This window comes from Elephantulus edwardii, unplaced genomic scaffold (genome assembly GCF_000299155.1).
Source record: "Elephantulus edwardii isolate Elephantulus edwardi_28Jun2011 unplaced genomic scaffold, EleEdw1.0 scaffold00134, whole genome shotgun sequence".
Taxonomy (NCBI): domain Eukaryota; kingdom Metazoa; phylum Chordata; class Mammalia; order Macroscelidea; family Macroscelididae; genus Elephantulus; species Elephantulus edwardii.
This window is the reverse complement of record NW_006399884.1, coordinates 2,860,295-2,883,868: the sequence shown is the minus strand read 5'-3', so window position 1 is coordinate 2,883,868 and position 23,574 is coordinate 2,860,295. Positions and strand designations below refer to the sequence as shown.

General features: G+C 37.1%; 1 protein-coding gene across 1 annotated transcript in view; it reads right to left on the bottom strand.

The window, feature by feature from the left end:
• NDFIP2 (Nedd4 family interacting protein 2) overlaps positions 1-23,574 on the bottom strand; it is an 82,438-nt gene that overhangs the window by 25,698 nt on the left and 33,166 nt on the right. The window contains exons 3-4 of the mRNA XM_006894079.1: positions 12,110-12,275; positions 8,543-8,676 (exon numbers count right to left, since the gene is read on the bottom strand). Of these exons, the coding sequence (XP_006894141.1) occupies positions 8,543-8,676; positions 12,110-12,275 (300 nt within the window). The remainder of the gene's footprint in view (positions 1-8,542; positions 8,677-12,109; positions 12,276-23,574) is intronic.

The window sequence follows — 23,574 nt, the reverse complement described above, 5'->3', positions numbered from 1 at the left end:
AGTGATAGGGAACGGCAAGGGACACACTGACAAAGGAGATTAATCAGAACTGGCTTTGACAAGCACTGTGGCAATTGGACAATTAAAACAGACATTGGGGAAGAAGAAGAATGAACTGGGGAGGAGGGTGGAAAAAAAACAGTGCAACAATGAATGAATGAAAACCCAAAATCTCTGTAAATGTTCATTAAAACTAATAAAATTTGATTTAAAAACAGCAAGGATATCACTTTAAAGACTAAGGTATGTCTAGCACAAGCCATCGCTATCTTCAATTGCTTCATATGCAAGTGAAAGCTGGACAGTGAATAAGGAAAATGGAAGAGAAATTGACATATGTGAACTAACGGTATTTATAGAGTACTGAATATGCTATGACTGCCAAGTAACAATTTATGTTTAAAGACTTGAGGCCAGAGTACTCCTTAGGAGTAAACATGATGAAATGTCATTTCATATACTTTGGGCATGTTGTCAGTAAGGGCAAATTCCTGGATAAGGACATCATGTTTGTAAAGCAAAAGGTCAGAGAAGCTGAGAAAGTTCTTCAACTAGACAAACTAACATAGTGGCTACAAAAAAGGGGTTGTACATATAAGACTGTGAGGATGGCGTAGGATTAGGCATGGTTTTGATTTAATCTATATGGATCATTTTCAGTTGGAGTCAATATGATGGCACTTAAACAAGAGCAAATCTCAAACAAAAGAAGAGAGAGACAGGGCCTGCCCCACTCCCCAAGAGCAAAGGGGAGACATACTTATTGATAGTACAGAGGGTCTGAATTCCTTAAGCTCAGCATTCCACTTCTGCAAAAAATCCAGCATATGGAGATACTAACTGATCTTTAAAGCACCCTGGAGGAATTGAGGCATAGGAAACTAGCACAAGAAAATAAATAAAATTTTTACTAGAACTATGAGTCATAAAATCTTTTGTCCCTGATCCAGCAGTTCCCTCTTCTGCCAGCGTCCATGAAATTGTGGCAAGTTTGCTTGCAGTTAGGTTAAAATCTCAATCCACAGACACCTCTAAACATACTAGTGAAATAAAATTACTTCATTTATCTATGCAATAAAATTTTCAAATAGTATACTTTTAAAATAATACTCTAAAAATGTTTTTTTTAAATCTAGTATCTAATAATTTGCAAAATACATTAAATGAAAATTGCTTGAACAGGATACTCTAATGTAAACTATTATTAAAATTCTTGGTTTTGTTGTGTTTATTGTCTTAGCTTGTAGACTTAGGGTGTTCCACTGGAATGTGAACAATGAGTCTGAGGTGGAGTTCTTTTGTTGGAGAAAAAAAATGGAGAACTTCTTTGAAATCATATTCAAGTTACCTTAACTACTGAGTAAGTATTCACTGAATAACCACTGTATGAAACTTTTTCCCCTGGCCTTTAGGAGACACCAGAGTACACCAAACAAAGATGCTTGTCTTTCCTGAGCATATACAGAAGTGAGGGGAGCCCAATATTAAACAAAGTCATGTTAAATAAAGTTATTTATACAATTATTAAAAGGTACCAATGCTGTACAAAATCAAAAAAGTAGGGAAATGATGTCTGAAAATGCTGTGGGAGAAAGTTAAAAATTTTATATAAGAGTTGTCAGAAAGGTCTCATTGAAATGAAGCTTGCCTAAGAGAGTTACCATCGAAGCGCGGTAAAAAAAGTGCTCCACTCAGAGGATTAACTCAATGTCAAGGTCCTAAAACTTGACCTTGTCTGGTGCATTAGACAAATAGCAAGGGGTCAAGGTGGGCAGTGAGGGGGAGAAGTTAATATGGCCAGACCAGTACGAACAACAGAGAAAAAATAAGACTTGAGGTCAGAGAGGTCCCCTTAAAAATCTGGATTTTGTTATTGTGGGTGCTGCTGAACCAACTCTGATTTACACCGACCCTTATCAACAGAAACTGTGCCCTATTCTGTGCCACCCTTAAAATCTCCACCATACACACGCCGATTATTATAGTCACTGCATCAATTCACCTCACTGAGGACTTCCTCTCACTGATTCTCTACCTTTCAAACCATTATGCTCTTTTTCAAAGACTGGCACCTCCTAATAATATGTCCATAGTATGTGAGATGATGTTTCATTATCCTTGCCTCCAAGAAACATCTGGTTGCACTTCCTTCAAGATGCATTTTCCTTCTGTGTGAATTTTTCTTCGGTCGTCCTTATTCAGTCGCCCAACTTTCACTTGCATATGAAGCAACTAAAAATACCATTGCTCAGGTAAGGTACAACCTAGTCCTTTAACTGACATCCTATCTCTTTAGCACTTTCAAAACATCCTTGACAGATTTTTCCCAATGCAACACTTCTTTTGATCTCTTGAGTGCTGCTCTCATAGGTGCTGACTGTGGATTTTCTACTTTTATCATGACGTTACCTATTGGTCCACTGGTGAGGATTTTGGTTTTTGTAAATGTTGAGGTATAGCCCGTACTGCATGCTATATTTAATCTTTGATCTTTCTCTGTACCTGCTTCAAGTCGTCTTCACTTTCCACAAACAATGTGGAAACATAGCTGTGGATGAGTTTTCCTCCAATCCTGATGTCACATCATTCTTCACGTAGTCTAACTTCTGGAATTATTAGCTTAACACACATATTGAATAAAAAATAGTAAGAATCCACCCCTAACACATTATCTTTCCTGACTTTAAACCATGTAGTATCTCCTGGTTATATTCAAATGACTGTTTCTTGGTCTATGTAAAGTTTATGCATAATTTTAAGTGTTCTGATATTCCCATTCTTCTCAATGTTAACACAATTTATTCCAATCTACACAAATAAATGCTTTTGTATAGTGATTAAAACACAAGTAAAGATCTTTCTGGTAAGCTCTACTATCAGCAAAGGTCAAACTGAAATCCGCAATGATTTATTCTGTTCCATGTCCTCTTCCGAATCAAGCCTGAAATTTTTGGTAGTTTCGTGTCAATGTATTGCTCCTGTAGATCTGAAAAGATTTCACTGACTGCGCAAGAGATGAAGACCTCGATGAGACAGATGGATTCAGTGATATTTTCAGATACTTTCTACCTTCTCTTAGATCACCTTTTTAAAAAAAAATGGGTACAAATATAGATCTCGTCAAGTCAATTAGCTGTCAAACAATTGTTTGAATTAGTTTTGGAGTGAAAAAATTTTCAAAAGCCTTTGTTAAGATTAATAGTATGATCAGAATTACAATACATATAAATCATTTCAGTTGAGTTTATATTGTAATTTTCAGCTAGTGCAAACTCAAAATTTGGGTCAGTTCAAAGAAGCTAGGAGTCTGGTTGAACATCTCCTAACTAATAAAAGTTAATTATGAACCTCAATTCAACACAATGGTGTACTGTCCACAAAAGCACGATCATTTCACCAAGTATGCTGGTTTTCCTAAGAGAGAGATTTTCCAAACCAAGTTGCTTTTTGATTTGTAATCTAAGATCACTTAAACTATATAGTTCAATTATAAGGTAAAAATAATGACTGTCAATGATTATGTATGCATTAAAAATTTATAGACTTTCAAATTCATTCTAGATATAAACTTTAAAGTACATTATGAACAAAACCATTGTCTATATGATGTTACAAATATAAACATTTTATACTCTTCTGAAATACTAGTACAAAAAGTTTAACAAAAGCCAATGATTATTAAAAGACATACACATAAAGATATAATTTGCAGCATTATTTAACATCACACACAAATATACCTGACAATAACCTGTTAACTATAGAGGAATAACTACTAACTATAGATAAATTTTACCTAAACACTCAAATAACAAAAATTTTCATATAAAATGTTTAAAAAATAAAAGTTGGTATTTATGCAACAATTTCACCTCTGTTAAAACATTGTTTTATACATCTTTCAATAGGTGACAGGAACCACCCAAAAAAAGTTTTAAATGGACAGCTGTACTAGAAGCTATATTTTCTCCTTCAGTAATAACCACTTGTGAACTGACATGTTAATTAAATATTAAATATCAAATATGCACTAAAGCAACAGCCAAATACTGAAAATGTAAACATAAGGTCCCTATCCTGAAGTTGCCTCTTACTCTTTATTAAATGTTATTTAATACGGCAAAAAGAAATTATTAAAAGAATAAAGTAATGGTTAAAACAAAAATTAGAAGCTGAAGTTAAGACAAAAATCAGGAGCAAGTAAAAATAGGAAATTAAGTAACTGATAAGTCATATTCTAAAAGTTTTATAGCAAATTATATTAATTTAAATATTTTTCACAGAAATATTAAAAAGAATAAGTTCCTTTCTACAAACCAATTTAATCATTCTGTAAGATATAGGCAAACATCTATCTCATTTGTTGTTGTTAGGTGCCGTCGAATACAACTCATAGCAACCCTATGAACAAAAAATCTGAACTTTATTCTATCCTGCACCCTCCTCACACTTCCTAACCCACAAGAGCCCATTGCAGCAGTCACTGTTTCAGTCCACTTGGTTGAGGGTCATCTTGTCCTTCACCAACCCTCCACTTTTTCCAGCATCAAGTCCTTCTCCAAGGAAAAGCATCTCCTAGCAACATGTCCAAAGAATGTGAGGGAAAGCTTCATCATTCTTGCCTCCAAAGAACACTCCTGCTGCACCCTCTCCAGGACACAGCAGTTTGTCCTCTTGGCCATCCATGGGATGTTTCAATGTTCTTCTCCAATACCACACTCAAAGGCATCAATTCTTTTCCTGTAATCCTTATTCAGTGTCCACCTCCCAGGCACACAGCAAGTGATCAGAAAGACTATGGTGTGAATGAGAATCAGATGCACCTTAGTCTTCAAACTGACATCACTACTCCTCAATAATTTGGAAAGCTCCCTAACTGCAGAATTTTCCCAATGCAATGCGTGTCCTTATTTCCTGACTGCTCGTACCAAGAATATTAATTTTGGATCCAAGAAAGATAAAGCTGTTGACAGTTTCAATCTCTTCTCTATCCATGACACTTCCTATCGGTCCAGTGGTAAGAATATTTGTTTTTCTGACATTAAGATGCAACATACACATCTGAAATATGAATAATACAAAATAGTACCATTTCATCATCAAACATTTTCCTATTGAGATTTAAAAGGTTTCCACTCATTCCGTTTTGAGACTTGTTTGCAACTATATATACTGCTGTTGTTGTTAGGTCAACTACAACTCTTACTTATATTAACATCAGATCTGAACTATGCAGAAGCCCACTGCTGTAGTCATTATGTCAATTCCTCTTGCTGAGGTCTTCCTCTCTCTCTCTCACCCTGCATCTTTCTCAGCATGATGCCTTTTGCTAAGGAATGGTGCCTCCTGACACCATGCACAAAGATGTGAGACAAAGTTTCACCATCTAAAAACACCCCAGCTGCCCTTCCTCCAGGACAGATTTGTTTGTTCTTTCAGCAGTCCACGGGCTATTCAATATTCTTGTCCAACACCACAATTCAAAGGCATCACTTCTTCCTTAGTCTTCCTTATTATTCACTGTCACACTTTCAGATGCATAGAAAGCAACTAAAAATACCACTGGCTTGGATCAAGCACACCTTAGTCTTTCAACTGACATCTGTACTCTAGCACTTAAAGAGGTCTTTGACAGCAGATTTCTCCACTGAAAAACATCTTTTGATTTTCTGACTGTGGCTACCATGGGTGTTAATTATGACAATGTCAATCTCTTTTTCTCCAATTATCATGATGCTATTACAGGATTTTTGTTTCTTGGTGTTAAACTATAATCCATATTAAAGGCTTTAGTCCTTGATCTACTTTAATAAGTGCTTCAAGTTTTATCACTTTCTGGAAAGCAATGTTACATCACCTGCATAACACAGGTTGTTGATGAGTCTTCCTCTGATGACTATAGTCTTCTTTATAGAAGACTGCTTCTTGAATGATCTGCTCAGTATATAAACTGAATCAGTATGAAGAAAGGATACAGTTATATATAACAAAAAAAAAAACCAAACCCAACCAACAAACCCTAAACTCAAAGTCACTGCCATTGAGTTGGAACCAACTCATAGCTGACCCTTCAGTGAGTTTTCAGAGGTAGTGAAGAACTTGGGAAGAAACTGTTCTCCATCCTTATCTCAAGGATCAACTGGTGGATTTGAAGAGCCTGCTTTTGGATTGGTAGTACAACTTCTTATCCATTTTGTTGTTGTTGTGTATGCTAGCAAGTCAGAAGTGATACACAGCTGACCTTCTAGAAGTTTTTCAGAGGCAGTAAATCACACTGGAGGAGACTGTGCACCACCACAGAGAAGCTGCTGGATTTGAACCGTGTGCCTTTAGGGGTGCAACTCTACTTCTTACTACTAGGCCACCAGAGCTCACATATTAAACATACTACTTTGCTTTTAAAAAAACAAAAAAAAATTGAGGCAGGTATGATGACACATAATCAAACACTCAAATTGTGTCCTACACTAATGCTGAGCTGTAATTCTGTGTTGTGTGTGAGTGTGTAAACACACATATGGGGAGATGGTATGTGTGTTTTTTGTGGGGGAATAAGCAGGAAGCAGGAATGACGAGTTGCAGTGACAGAAATAATTCATCCAGTTTGAGATTATCTAACCACGACGCAAGAAACATGCAATATAAGGACATATACCTCCCTCCTCACCTAGTAACAGCTTTTTTGTATACAGATAATTTGTGTCTTTTTCATTAATTAAATAGCAACGAATTCAGAGATTTACAATAACATCTATAAACTCTGAAGCAAGGAAAAATAGTAAATTCTAATCCTGCTTACAAACCACAATGAAATGAAGCTATTTTTCTCTTTTACCTGACTGTAGAAGAGCAAACACATGTCCCATTGACTCTGCACTGGAAGATATTGAGAGGGGGTGTCATGACGCACAGGGACTCTGTGTGATGGTGCAGAAATGCCCCACAGGGTTTCCTAAGCTATAATCTTTACCAGACCCGATGGTCAGGTTTGCCTCCCACTGTCACTGGGTGGGTCTGAACTGCCATCCTTTCAGGTAGCAGCAAAGAGTTTAAATGTTCTGGCACCAGGGTTTCCTCCACTGCTGAAATAGCCTCTCCTTTCATCAGAATGAAAATAACATACATATATGTATCAGTGACTTTATTTTTTTTTTTTTTTGCTTGGAATTTCTGTTTAATCATCTTGAGAAAAAGTATGCCTTGATAATTGAGACAAGAAAATAAAAGAGAAATGGTGGGTGGAGGGAATCCTTAACTAACCTTCTAATTTCCCAGGGTAAGATATGTTAAAAAAAAATATCAACTGACAAAAATCATCTGAAGGCCCTGTAATTTAATATTACTTTATTACTCTGTGATTTTCAGACCACAGAATTCATTCAGAGTCAGTAAAATGCTTATGCTGATAAACAAACAAGGACATAAAAGTATGATTTATGATTGTAGTGCCAGACCTTGAAACCTAAAAAATGAAAATGAAAACATGGATAGTGAAGATGTCAACTGCCTTAAGGCCCACATGAATGAGAACTGTTTATATGAGATTAATGAACTTTTTTCTGGCAGTAACCAACACTGGCTGAGATAGATGCTTGGAATACATGCCGAGAAAATTAGAAATGAGACACAATTAAGAGATTTGTACACCAGTGTTCATAGCAGTGTTATTCACCATCTCAAGAACATGGAAACAGCCCAAATGTCCAACCACAATAGAATGGACTGAGAAACTGTGGAACGAACATTCACGTGGTGGAATCCTATCCAGCATGCAGGAGCAATAATTTCAAAAATTACTACATAACTTGGGAGAGACTGGAGAGCGTTATGCTAAGTGAATTAACTCAGTCCCATAATGACAAAGACTGTGTAAGATCATTATTGTGAAAAAGAAAATAACCAGTAAGATGGGTATGAGGATCCAAGCAGGGGAGGGTAGGAGCAGAGGGGTGAGGACGGCAAGGGGATAATCATAGGGTCAGACAATCTGATGGGCAGAGGGAGAGATGAGTAAAGGAAATGGAAAAGATTCCATGTGAAAAACAATGTATACGAATTTTGTAAGCAAACTAGTATCAAATAAAATTTAAAAAATAAAGTTAAGTGCTAATTTGGATGGGTCACATTTCCTGAGAGCTTAGCAGTTATGCAAGGCTGCAGTCATTCTCCTTTTTCATATGAGATTAGTTTTCACAGAATTGATACAGTGTTTAAGTTACTATTATAATCTTGTATCATTTTGATCTAATAAGAGAGTCAGGAATAACAATAAGGTCTAAGATGATGAGAAGCTGAGACGTGGTGGAAGCAGAAGTGAAGATCAACAGCGTTAAGGAAATCAAAGAAAGGTGAAGGGGGATTAACTAGGACAATGCTGATTTCACCAGAACAACACATATGTCAGTAATAACGAGGAAAATACTTAAAAAAAATCTGTGTTCACATGCATTCACACATAGACACCAACTTTTTATAGCACAATGCAGCGTATGTCAATTTATAAAATAATATTCTCTAAGTAGCTACATTTTCTTATTCTTACTCTTGGAGATGTTTCTGCTGCCACAGCTGCCATCGCAGCAGCTTTAGCCTTCTCAGCTTCATCATATGTAGGAAGAGAGGTAGCAACACTATAGGGAGGAGGCACAGGATAAAACTCACTGTAAACTTCTGTATCTGAAAAAAGAAATAACATACCCATTAAAAACACTTGGCATCATTTCACTATGGGCATAATCATAAAGGGCATGATTTTCAGAAGATTACTGCTGCTACATAGCCACAGGATTCCAAGTATTTAAACGCAAACTCATCACTGCCAAGTTGGAACTCTCCAGCAGTAAACCAATGTCCATCTTTCCCTCTTGGAGCCTTAAAGCCACTGGTAGAGTCAAACAATCAAAAGGGGGCCCTGTAGTACATCTCCTTTATGGACTAGGCCACCAGAACTAGAGCATATTAACTACTATTATAATCCTTTGTTATTTTTATTTTAGTCCAATGTTAGGAAGGCTTAAGTCTTGCAAATATCCCCTAAGGCTGATAGACTAAACAAGAACTTTCAGAATGAGACTTTGAAAAGTTGTTTCAGAAAAGAAAGATAAAACCAAAACATGAGCATACTCTTACCTATTCTCATGTTATCCACAGGAATGTAACTTTCATTCTTCTTTTTTTACAATTTTTATTGTGAATTTTAATGAAAGTTTACAGGAAACCTGGACTTCCTTTCATTCACTGTTGCATACTTTCCTCCCTTCTTCCTCCCAGTTCTCCTTCTCTTTAAAAAAATTCATTCACTGGGAGCTCTGGTGGCCTAGTGGCAAGAAGCTGCACTGCAATACCAGAGGTACGCGGTTCAAATCCACCAGATGTTCTGCTGGAGAAGGAGCGGCAAGCTCCTACTGTACCAAATCAGATCCGATTTGATGGTATATACAAAAAATACTAAAATAAAATTTTTTTAAAATCATTCATTCGGGGGTGGGGTGGGCAGGAAGAAAAGTGCAACAATGAATGAATGGAATTCCAAAATCACTGTAGATGTTCATTGAAATTTAAAAAAAAATAAAAAATTTAAAAAAATCATTCATTGTTAAATAATTTCCTACCTCCCCCCAATTCCATTTTGCTATGCACCTCTTTTTCTGAAATGTTGTCATGCAAATAATACCTGATCATTTGTTCCTTTTAAACAGTTCTTTCCCTCATATGTTCCAATGCAGTGTTCATTATCTATCCTCTCTTAGTTTCTCCCCCAAACCCCATGTCAGTCCTGTTTTATAACAATGGCATTATGCAGTATTTGTCCTTTGGTGACTGAGATATTTCACGCAGTATAATGTCCTCCTGGGTCACCCATTTTGTATATTTTGTTGTTGTTGCAAATACACACAGTAAAATACCTACCAATTCAATGTGGCAGGTGTAAGTCTGTGATACTGATTACACTGCAGTTGTGCAATCCACTCTCTCCCTCCTTTTCCAAGGAACTGTTCTCCCATAAACTCACTGTGCCCTAAGCTTCCTGAGTTAGTACTTGGATAGTTCTTTAAAAATCATAATGTTTAAGGCAGACATTTTTCATTAACTAAACTAACCCAGTGTTTGAAGAACACTATTTATTTACATTTTAAGATTGTTTCAAGGCAAGAGTTTCAAGTGTTCATTCAATGTCTTTGGCTCTACAAAATCTGAAGTCATTAAGAATTTGGAATTCTGTTCTAATTTTCCTCAGTATCTTTTGTATACTCTTTGACCAAAGTATTTTATAATGGTAACTTGGTATTATTTTCCCCCCTTTCTTTGTCCTTGACTCACAGAGAAGAAAACAATTGGTACTAACCGGGCACACATTCCAAATCCTCCTCCTATTTTTGACACTTTTTCTTACACTATTCCTCCAGGCTAATACAAACCAACTGTCATGCCTTAGATGGCTGCTTGGAGGGTTTAAAACCTACACAGTACAATATGCAATAAATGAGGAGGTAGAATAGCAGCATTATTAGAATGCAGAACATAGACACATTTTAGGTCAATTAACTGGGATGTCCCAAGAAGCCATGCTATAAAACTCCACACCATGGAAACAAGTCCCATGAGGTGTTTGGCTGCACACAAGAAGTTCAAAAGCTACTCTTTACTTTTATTGTGGTATTATGAATCTTTTCATCCATCTATTAAGGATGAAGATGTAGAAAGTTAGAATTTACTTGCCTATAATCTGAGAATCAAAAATTAAAAACAGAAAATGACAGAGGAGAATAATAAACATTTATATGATACTAAACATTTCATCAAGCATATCAATAATATAAGGATGATGAGACTTCATCTCACCTACTTTGGGTATGTATTAGGAGAGGGCAGAACCTCAACAGCATGCTTGGAAAAGCAGAGAATCAGTGAAAGGAAACTGTCTATGAGGTGAGCTAACAAAGGGATTGCAACAATATAACAAAAAGCAACAGAGACTATGAGAATGGCACTCATAGCGATCCCTATTTTTTTTTTAAGAGGTCTGTTTTATTATTGATTTATAATTAATTTCTTGTTTTTGATTCTAAATAATGCAACTATCATTGAAAAATTACATCAAAGTTACTTTGGAATAAATTGGAACTGGACCGTGACAGTTAAGTGTCCAGCGATCCCTATTAACAAAAGACCTGAACGCTTGTTTAACTTCCATCCTTTCTCCAGGTTCATAGGGTTTCCAGAGGCAAGCTATTTCAGAAGTGGATGTCATTCCTGCTTCCAGGCTTGTTTTAAATGGGGAGCTCCAACAAACACTGTCCACCCATTGGTAACCGTTACTGTATTTGACATATCAGTGTCACAGTGCTCAGCTTCACAGCAACCATGAGTTAGTTACTTCTGTATAGCAAGTGGACAGACCAGGGCTATATGACTTAGAAGGATGCTTCATTTAAGAAACAGGCCTGGGGGTCTTGAATTAGAGTCACCCACCTTTGGCTTGGTAGCATCACTTTCTGTCCACTAGGCCAACTGATCTCTCTGTATGCTGTGTTGTTGTAAAGTGCCATGAAGTCGTAGGTGACTCATAGCGACCCTTTGGCTTGGTAGCTATATATCCATTAACATACATATATGTGCATAGAAACATGTATGTGTTCACTAACATCTGGACTAGGTTTTTAATAAGCATATGATGCTTAAAAACTATACTTTCAATTTTAAAAAAACAACATAGGGTAAGTACTGTAGGAAAAAATATTGTATCTTTGGGAAATGTTTTAAATTTTTTTTTTATTTTAATTGTGATTTTAATGAAAGCTTACAGAAAAGTTGGATTTTCATTCATTCATTGTTCTACATTATCCTTTCTCCCCCTTCCTTAGTTTACTTACTTTTTTTAAATATTCATTCACTGTTGCACAATTTCCTCCCTCACCCCCTTCTCCCTTTCTCCCAGTCCTCTTTTCAATATACCTCTTATTCTGGACCATTTAAAAGAAAAACAAAACAATAAAACCCAAAAAGTCCATTACAAGATTTGTCATTTACACAAAGCCATACTGGTTAATAAAAATGAACTGGTAAGAATCTTTCTTAAGAATCTGTTTCACATTAAGATTAAAAATACCTGAAGTTGTAGGTACTTCCACAGTAATACTACTGTAAGGCGGAGGAGAAGAGTCCGTTTCCAGCACTGGTGCTGCAGGAGCAGTCTGGACAATCTGTGGTGTTGGGTTTGAAGTTGATGGCTGCTCTACTGCAGATGACTCCGAATTATCCTCTTCATTGTGGAGCTAAAATAACAAAACGGGAAAAATTAATGTAATTTTGTCACTTCTATTTTTTTTTTATTTTATAAATTTACATGTATTATGTATTGTGTATTGCACAGTTACTAGTCAATCTTGAGAAAGTTCAAGGGGAATGTTCTACCAGCCTAAGCTGCAGGCTGAACTATTCTGGAATTTTGAATTCACATGTAGATCAAATGGCAAATGGCAGTCTTGCCTCTCGTGAGATTTAGAGCCTCAGGAACTTAATGGAGGATCAGCTATTAATTCCAACTCTGTGTGTGTGTGAGAGAGAGAGAGAGAGAGAGAGAGCGCGCGAGAGAGAGAGAGAGCATGAACATTTCAGTTTAATTTTTATTTCTTAGGTAAACTGCTGTATTACATTTTGATGTTGTTGTTACATGTCATCGAGTTGCCTGCAACCCTATGTACAGCTTTCTCTAAAGCCTGCCCTGTTCTGAGCCAGTTTTACTGACTCCGACACTGCTACCCCCATTGTCCCAGTTACTGTATCAATCCATCTCATCCAGGGTCTCCTTCTCCCGCACTGTCCCTCCACCCTTTTGAGCATGATGTCCTTCTCCAAGGACCAGTCCCTTCTGGCCACGTGCCCAAAGAATGTGAGAAAGAGTTTTAAAATCCTTGTCTCCAAGGAAAAACTTGGTTTCACCCTCTCCAAGACAGACCTATTTGATGGTATGTTCAATACTCTTCTCCAGCACCACAACTAGAAGGCATCATTTCCTCCTCTGTCATTTTCAGTCATTATCCAGCTCTCTGAAGCATAACAAGTAATCACAAAGACCATGGCCTTGATTAGGCACACTTTGCTTTTCAGCACTTTAGAGAACACTTCTAACTTTTTAACCTAATATAAAAAATATTTTTCTGATCAAAACAAGTATGAGATATTATCTCACTCCATTAAGAATATTTAACAGAACAGCAAACATCAAATGATGGCGAGGTTGTGGAGAAACCGGAACCCTTATTCACTGTTGGTGAGAGTGTAAAATAGTACAACCACTATGGAAGGCTGTATGACACTTTCTCAAATAGTTGCAAATAACATTTGACCTATCAATTCAACTACTGGAAATTTACCCTAAAGAAACCATAACTGCCACCCAAGCAGATATATGCACACCCATATTTATAGCGGCTTTATTAGCAATAGCAAAGAGCTGGAAACAACCCAAGTGCCAATCAACAAACGAATGGATAGAGCAGCTCTGGTATATTCACACAATGGAATACTATGCAGCACTGAAAAACAAGGAACTCATGAAATATGCAAAATGGATGACTGAGTGAAATATCACAGTCAAAAAAGGACTAATATTGCATAGGGCCACTTGTAAAATGGACTGACAGGATTGAGGGAAGACAGAAAAGGAAAGGAGGAATGATGTATACTGCATTGAAACAGATGAGGGAGAGAACTGTTTAAAAGGGATATATGAATGGGTACTATTGTCATTACAGAAGTCCAGAGTGAAAGATGCATAGTGGAGTGGATTTGGGGGGAGGGATTGCATAACACTGAAAGTTTTACTTTTCAAGGAGAAGAGTGAACTGTGGGGAGGGGGTGGGCAGGGAGAAAAGTGCAAATATGAAATGACTCGAAACCCTAAGTCTCTAAACTTTCATTAAAATTAATAATAATAAAAAAAGAATGATGTCCATACTAATGCATGTATATATAGCACTTGGCACAGTGCTTGGCCCATAGTCCATGCTTAATAAATATTCGTTATCTTTAAAAAAAATTTTCTGGCAAAACCTGTATTTTAGCCAAAAAATAAATGGCATTCTAAAGATGAACAAAATTTTCATTAAGCACGCTCTGTTCAATGATTTTACATTCTTAACAGTTACCTTTAAAAAAGCTAACACAACCTTAATCATCACAGCAGTATCACCTGGCAGCTAGGTGTTCATTACTACTAGAATTATGAGAAAACATATTTTCTTACTATTTTTGAAAATGTGAAATGTCACACAAGTATAAAAACTTTGAATTGGCAATCATACCTAATTTTCAGATTTTTCTTTTGAAAATACAATGAACTCTGGTTGTAGTTTTGAATGTCACAATGTTATCTTTAAAAAAAAAAAAACAAAACCAAAAACCATTGTCTTTAGTTGCTCTTGAGTACAACACATAGTGATTCCATGAACAAAAGATCTGAACCTTGCTTTAGTTTGTGCCATCCTCACCCTCTCATATACTTGAGTCTACTGTTTCAGTCACTGCATCAATCTTTCTTGTTGAAGGTCATCTTCTCTTTCTGACTTTCCACCATTCCAAGCATGAGATCCTTTTCCAAGGACCAGTCCTTCCTAACTACATGTCCAAAATACATGAGATGAAGTTTCACCTGTCTCACCTCTGGCTGTACTTTCTCTAAAATGCTTTTGTTCTCTTGAGAGTTCATGGGCTACTTAGTAGTCTTGCACTGGGCCAACAGGCAACATCATGAGAGGAGAAAATATAAAAATTGTCAATGATTAATTAATACTCTTATTTAGATCCACAATCAACAACTTTGGTACCAGCATGCAAAAAATCAAAAGACATGTTACACTGGGCAAGTCTTAAGTCTGGGACCTCTCCAAAGTGCTGAAGAGCAAGGATGTCAGTTTAAAAACTACGATATGCTTGATCCAAGTAACAGTTCCTTCAATTATTTGCTATGCATTTGAGAGTTGGAACAATGAATAAAGATGACAAAAGAATCATCAATGCCTTTGAATTTTGGAGCTTGAGAAGAGCACTGAACATTCCATGTACAGCCAAGAGAAAAATATATCTTGGAGAAAGTGCAGCCAGGATGCTCCTTAGAGGGAAGGATACTGAAAATTCACCTTGCATACTCTGGGCACGTTGTTAGGAGTCAGTCAGTCCTTGGAGAAAAACATCATGATCTGCAAAGTGGAGGGTTATAAGACTCCAGACAAGAAGAACTGACACAGTGACTGTAGAAATGGGCTCTAGTGTAGCAGAGATAATGAGGATGACACAGGATAAGGCATGTTTCAGACCTAGTGTTCACAGGGTCACTATGAGTCCATGCAACTTAATGGTCCCTATAGCAGTAACTCCTCCAACACCATAGTTCAAAGGTAACAATTCTCTCATCTTTTGTCACTGTCAGAGTCAGATGCATAACAAGTAACTAAAAAGATCATGGCTTGAGCCAGGTGCACTTTAGTCTTTAACTCCACTGCTCTTTGCACTCTGGAGTACTTTGGAGAGGTCCTTGATAGCAACTTGCTCAATGCAACATAACTTCTATATTTTTTTTTAAAAAATTTTTGTGTGAGTGTACCGTCAAATCAGATCTGACTGGTACAGGAGGATTGTCCCTCCTTCCCCAGCAGAGCATCTGGTGGATTCGAACCGTGAGCCTCTGGGATTGTGGTTGCAGCTCCTTGCCACTAGGCCACCAGAGCTCCCCTAACTTCTATATTTTTTGACTGCTGTTATCAAGGATGTTGACTGTGGATCCCAGCAAGACAGAACTGTTAATAATTTCAATCTTTTCTTCATCAATCATGATGTAGCCGATTTTTGCTGATGTTGAGATATAATCCATACTGAAGTCTTGTAACAAGTCCTTTATCCTCTTCACTTTCAGCAAGTAAGGTTCTCTCAACCTCATTAACACGGGTTTTTGATGAATCTTCCTGATCATAAAGTCCAGCTTCTCAAATTATTTGCTCAGCATATAGAAGCAACAAGTATCAATAAAGGGTGCAGCCCTTTATATAATTCGATGTTATTTTTGGCTAAGAGACATTTCTTGCTCATATGACAGAAATATAGAATTATTTCACATTTTATTATGTGAAGCATTTTATTATGTATGACTTCTACATACTAAAAACCAGACAAAAAAATTGTTTACAGCCAGACTTTTTTTATTAAGACACAGTAAGATTGTCTTTGAAGCAAAGATTTTTAGTTTTAAAACTGCTACTGTAAAGCCCTGTTGGTACAGTGTGTAAGATGTGAGGTTTCTGAGTGAAAACTCAGAAGCTGAATTCCGCCAGTTGTTCCTTGAGACAAAGTAGAGCTGACTCTTCCTTTAAAGGCTTAAGAACCACAGAGGCCAGGCCTATGCCTTTTTTTACCTGGCCCCGGGAGTGTACACATCCCTTAGGGAAACAGAAAAACTTTGCCATGCCTGACCTGCAACAAGATACTGAAATGGTGGGGCACTACTTTTGATTGACGTCATGTTTTGAGATCACCCTTGGGGATACCCTGTTTTTTACATTCCACAGTCTTATCTAGAATAATGTGCACGAACACATACGTGAAGAGTGCCTTCCTCGCACAACTCAAATTGACAGTGGCTATCTTTTCTCGTTATCCAGCTCCATTCCAGGCTGAGAGCCCCACCTTTTGATCAGAAAAGGTGCTGCCTTTAGCACAAGTTGAATCTTAGAGTCTAAGTCTGCCTCTCAAATGAGTAGAAACTCTGACCTGACTGGGAACTTCTGATGAACTAGCTATAAACTTCTGTTGGACTGGCAGGCAAACTGATCAAACATCCTGCCTTTTACTCATCAATCAGGTGCATGCATCACCTCCAGAAGCCCTCCCTTTTCTCTGGTTACTAATTTCCCATGACTTCTTAAATTTCATTTGCTTGTTTGATTTTTATATTTTCCTGTTATTGTTGAGGTTTTGGTGTTTCCCACCACCCCATTTCTTCATCACCTTCTCTGCTCTCTAGTTTTTCTTTCCTTTCTCTCACCAGACATCTCTTTCTTTCTCTCTTTTTCCTCATTTTTTACTTTCTATTCTGATTCTCCCATCTTTTGTATCCCTCTCAATCTGGTTATTCTACTATCTTTTTTTCTAGTGATAAAGCTCACAGGAAATTGTGCTGCTAACCCAAACCACAATCTCTTTGGCGGTTCAAAATTCAACAGCCCACTCCTTGGAAAAGTGACAGGCAATTTCCTCCCATGTTATCTACAGCCTCAGAAAACTCACTGGAGGGTAAGCGATGAGTCAGTTCTGACCCAACAGCAAAGAGTTTGAATTTTAGTATACCACCCAATCTTGTTTGTATTTTTTGTGTACTTTTTGTTATTTGTGTTTTCCTTTTTCTTTCTGCCATTTAACAACAGATAGCAACAGTATCTGACTATATATAGCAGTCTCACCAACTGGGCAAGAGCAAGGACCAGCTCCTGCTCTAATTAATTGGTCATCAAAAAAGAAGACAGCAACCAACAGTCTGTCCTCAACTGCTCTACGGAAATAAACAGAAAACTGCACATATACCTTCATCCTTAACTAGAACTCCCAGAAGACAGGAGATGAATCATTATAAACTACTAAATTAGCAAGTGGGACAACATACTTAATCAGATATATAAAAACAAAAATAAGACAAAGACAAAAATAGTACAATGTCTCAGAAGCAACATATAACTTTGAATCATTAAAAAAATCAAGATAAGATGGCAATAAATAAACCAAAAAAAAAAAAAAACTGAAAAAAGAAAAAACTATAAAAATTTCCTGATAAGGAATTCTAAAGAATGACAGTTAAGTGTCTTCTGATTGGGAAAATGCACCCAAAAAATAGAAAAAATTTAAAAACAAAAACAAAAATCAAGCAAAACCATTCAAGAACCAAATAAATAAAATATACAGACAGTTAAAAGCAAAGCAAAAATATTAAAATGAAATATGAAACCTTAAAACTAAATTTCAGAAAGAGATTACTAAATCGAGGGACAACAGACTGAATTAAAGACACAGAAAACAGAATTAGTGAGATAGAGGACAATTTCCTCAGTAACAATCAGAAAAAAGAAGAAAAAGAAGAAAGCTTAAAAATTATGTAGGACATAAAAAAATTAAGTAGGACAATAAAGGATGGAATAAATTTCATGTGACTGGAATTTCAGAACAAGATTTAAAAAACAAAAGCAAGGCAACAGGATGACATATGTAAAACCCTGACAGAAAAAAAACCCCCTGCCAATCAAGAATTACATACCTAGCAAAATTGCATATCAAGAAGTTGTCTGAAGTGAGCAAGAGAACACTGCATGGTTTAAATTCAGGAAGTGTGTGCATCAGGGTTGTTGTATCCTTTCTCCATATCTATTCAATCTGCATGTGGAGCAAATAATTTGAGAAGGTAGACTCTATGAATAAGAACATGTTATCAAGATTACAGGAAGACTAATCAAAAACTAGCTTTATGCAGATGGCATAACTTTTTTTGCTGAAAATGAGAAGGACATGAAACATTCACAGCAGAAGATCATGGACTACGGTCCTAAGTATGGAATAAATTTCAAAATCAAGAAAACAAAGACCCTCACCATTAAACCAAAGTCAACATTATGATAGATAGAGAAATGACTGAAGCTGTCAATTATTTCATCTTCCCTGGATCAGGAACCAACACCCTTGATACCAGCAGTCAGAAAATAAGGAAATGTATCACACTGGGCAAGTCTGCTGTCAGGGACCTCTCCAGAATGCTGAAGAGCAATGATCAGGTGCACCTAAGTCATGATCTTCTCATTCATCTGCTATGCATAAGAGAGCTGGAAAATAAGGATAACAGAAGAAAAATTGATGCCTTTAAGTTGAAGGGCTGAAGAAGAGTACTGAATATCCCATGGACTGACTGCCTAGAGAACAACTGTATCTTGGAGAAAGTGCAGCCAGGGTGCTCCTTGGAGGCAGAGATAGTGAAGCTTCATCTTTCAGATATACTTGGAAAGATGGAGAACAGTGAAGGAGAGGAAGACCCCCCCATGAGATAAGACTGACACACTGACTTCAAAAAATGCGTTTGAGTGTTTCAGATGGTAAGGATGGCACAGGATAGGACATGGTACAAGTTGGCTGCTCAAAGGGTTACTATAAATTGTACTCTGTGGCATCTAACAATAACAATGAATTTATGAAAACTAAGCAAACTTTAAAAAGAAATCCTAAAGGGAGTTCTTTGGTCAAAGAACCAAAAACGACAAGCAATAATCCAAAATTAACATCCAGAACAACATCGTTCAGAAACTGACCATGACACAAAAATACACAAAGTATAATAAAGTTGTTGTTCTGTGCCACTGAGTAACCTGCAACTCACAGTGATCCTATGTACAATAGCCCTAAATCCTGCTCTATCCTGTGCCAAACTTATTATCTCTGACACACCTACCTCCATTACCCCAGTCACTTTATCAACCCACCTCCTTGAGGATCTTCCTCTCTTGTGCTGTCCCTCCACCCTCCAAAACATGATGTCCCTCTCCAAGGACTGGATCCTCCTTGCCACATGCCCAAAGAGTGTCAGACAAAACCTCAGAATCCTTGCCTCCAAGGAGCAGCTTGGTTTCACTCTCTGTAAGATGAACCTGTTTGATTCCCCGGAAGTTCATAGTATATTCAACACCCTTCTCCAGCACCAGAGCTCAAAGGCATAAATTTACGTTCTATCTTCCCTAGTCATCATCCAGTCTTCTGATGCATAGCAATTAACTATGATGAATATGGCCAGGATCAGGCACATTTTAGTCTCCAGACTGATATTGTTGTTTGTTCTCCAGTACTCAGGAGAGGTCCTGACAGAAGGCTTTCCCAATGCAATTAGTCTTTTGATTTCCTGGCTGCTGGTACCAAGAGTGTTGATTGTGGAGCCAAGTAAACTAAAAATATTAACAATTTCAATCTCTTCACCATCAATCATGATGCTGTCAATCAGCCCAGTGAGAATCTTTTTTTTTTCCTTAATGTTGAGCTTCAATCCATCTCATAGACTGCCAAAAAATCAAACAATATTCTTAGAAAAAGTACAGCCAGAGTACTCCTTGGAGACAAGAATGGTAAAACTTCATCTCATATTTTGAGTATGATGCTAGAAGAGTCTATTCCTTAGAAAGAGGTATCAAGCTTGGAAGCTTGGAAAGGTGGGAGACATAAAAAGATAGGAAGACTCTCAACAAGATGGACTGATAAAGTAACTGTGGCAACAGACTTAAGTATGTCAGAAATGGTGAGGATGGTACAGGACAGGGTTCAAATCTATTGTTCACAAGGTTGTACTCAACAATACCTAGCAACAACAACAACAACAGTATAAAAAGTTAAGGGAAGGTGTACACACAATTTATTTTGGATGGTTAGCAGGGATGGGAATAGAGAGAGGAATTAAAAATAATTGGACAAGTTAGGCATAAAAAAAGGCAATATACAATATATTGACCAGATACTGTTATTAATTCTTTTAACCTATTTTTGTGTTATAAAAATGTGTATGAATAAGCAACATGGTATTATTGTTAGGTGTCATTAAGTTGGCTTCAATTCAGTTAACAACGAAAAACAGAATGAAACACTGCTCAATACACCATGCCACTATCACAATCTTCGTGGTGCGGATGACCGTTGTAACCACTGTGACAATTCATCTTCTTGAGAGCCTTCCTCCTTTTTGCTAACCCTCTATTTTAAAAAGCATGACATCCTTCTCCAGGGACTGGCCCCTCCTGATACCATATGCAAAATAAATGAGACTAAATCTTACCATGCTTACTTCTAAGGATCATTTTAGCTACACTTTTTCCAGGAAATTGAGAAATGTACTAAAAATGAACAAATGTATCTTGGGAAAAAAAATGCAACCAAAATGGTGTTCCTTAAAGATAAGGTTGGTGAACCTTCATTTCATACACTTTGGGTATGTTTTGGGGAGGAATCACCATGTTTGGAAAAGACATGCTGAGAAAGACGCAGGGTCAGAGAAAGAGTGGAGGACCCTCAACAAGAGAAAACTGACATAGTAACAATCAAGTGCATGGCAGTGATGGTAAAAAGGTGGTCAGGATAAAGCAGGGTTCAGGCTCTATTACTCATAAGGTCGCTATGAGTCATAGTTGACTTGATGGCACAACTTACAAGATACTAAGGTCACAGTGACCAAAAAGAAAAAAGACTAATTGTCTATCTACATTTCTAACACAGACTGGAGAGCCTTAGCTTTTTTTATACTTTTTGCTAAGTTATATAAATTTATTCATAAACTAGATAACGCTGCCAAGCCTAACTCATTCTGAACTCCACCAACGTCCTATAAAGGGGATGGGGAGAAATGATATATTGTCCTTTTCTGCATTTTCTTTTCAATTCATCACCATCTGGCTTTCATGAAAATATCCCTTCCTCTGATGAATGACTGCTTAACTGCTAAATTCAAAAGCTTCTTTTCAGTTCTCATCATACTGAAAGTCTTGCACTGATAGTTTTTTGCTTTTAATTAGGTTTCTGAGAATTATTGTCTGTGAGTTTTCCTTTGACTAATCTGCTTGCTTTGTATGGGTACTTATTTTCCTATGCCAATTATAATCTGAGCTAAAACTGAATTCAGAGTTGTGGACAGTACTGTCTTTGACGTATGGGTTGTGTTCACTGTCTCTGACATCTGGATGCTGTGTTCACTGGTTTGGTTTCATTTTACTTGCAAGAACGTAAGCAACAAACTCAAGGTAGTAGAATTAGAGTGGTAAATATTTATTTGTCATTTAGAATATTAGTATAATGTGCTTTTTTAATTTTATTTTTTCTTAGATGGTTGTTGTTGTTGCTATGTGTCATTGAGTTGCCTGTGACGTATTGCGACCCTGTGTACAACAGCCCTAAACCCTGCCCTATCCTGTGCCAATCCCACTGTCTCAATATTCTGAATTTCACTTAGGTGTTCTATACTGCTTCTAATTTTCCATGATTTTGTCTTTCATAGTTATTGGTTTGTGTTTTGGGGTTTTTTTTTTTTGGTGTTTGTTTTTTTTTTTTTAAATTCTTCGGTGTTTTCTCTGTATTTCTCAATTCACAGAGTGTAGAAGACAATTTAAGTAACAAACATTCTTCTGAATTCCATAACAAAGTTCCAATCAACAGCCTTTCTTCTATGTTAATTATTTTCTTATTCTATATTCTGGTCACTTTTTTGTTCCACCTTATTCTATTGTGGTGTTTTGCTTGTTTTGCTGATTTATTGCTTCCTACACTTTGAAGTATTGCTTTTGCAGATGGAGACATGATGTCTAACCTGGAAATGTCTGTCAAGGAGTGGGGCACTCAAGCTGAGACAGTTTCTACTGGCTTCAGAAGAGCCCATCTTGGCTAAGAATTGTGTAATTGCCATTCTAGAGAATGTTGTTGGTTGAGTATTCAGTCAGACTTGGTTAACTTAAAGTGATAATCAAACGTCGAGCTGAAATTACCAAGGATGGTGGGTTCAAAAGTATTATTTCCACTAATAAGAGGAATGACTCAGGGGTGGAGGGAGCACAGTACAATCCACTGGTTCCTGGAAGGAGAATGAGTTTCAAAGCCTGCAAGTTCCAACATCTAATACAAAATGGCGTAGGTCTGGTGTCAGGAAGAGCCAAAATAAGCAAAGGCCTGCTATTATTTTTTAAATATTTTAAAAAAAAATCATTTTGGTTAAAAATACAGTAAGTACTTAGTATTTCTTTTCTAAAAAGTACTTTCTCATGTGTGAAGTGGTTGGATTCTAGAAGACACTTCTTTTCTTGGTGAGTGTCAAGTGTGGACTTTTTGGTTATCTTTTTTTTTTTTTTTGGTTATCTTTTTTTGATCACAATCAGGTGTGAGCTGTTTTGGGTTTGCCAGATTTAGCTAACAATGACCTGTGAGCAAGCCTCATTTTAAAAGGCAGTTTTGCCAACTTGTAAATGGTTTTTTTTTCTCTTGTCTTGATGCAGGTTGGGTGTGGAATGTTTGGTTGTTTTTCTCCCAGTTCATAATAGGGTGTAAGCTCACTGGATTTGCCAGATTTAGCTAATAATAAGCTGTGTACTAGAAGCCTCTTGGTTTTCAGTCAACCAGGGCTTGGTGGGTGGTAGGGCTAAGGACTGGTGTTAATCGTGTTTGGGATGAACATTCTTCTAAGTATTACAGCACTGGTTTGTCAATTTACTGTACTCAAGTAACTTAGAGTTGTTGTGATGTTGAACACTGTGCCACTGGTGTGTCAAATACCATAATGGTGGTTGTTGTTGTTATGTGCCGTTGAGTTGCTTGCGAATCATAGCATTCCTATATACAACAGCCCTAAACTCTGGTCTGTCCTGTGCCAATCTCACCCTCTCTCACACTCCCATCCAGATTACCCCAGTCACTGAATCAATCCACCTCATAGAGGGCCTTCCTCTCCTGCTCTGTCCCTCCACCCTACCAAGCATGATGTCCCTCTCTAAGGACCGGTCTCTCCTCACTATATGTCCAAAGTAAGTT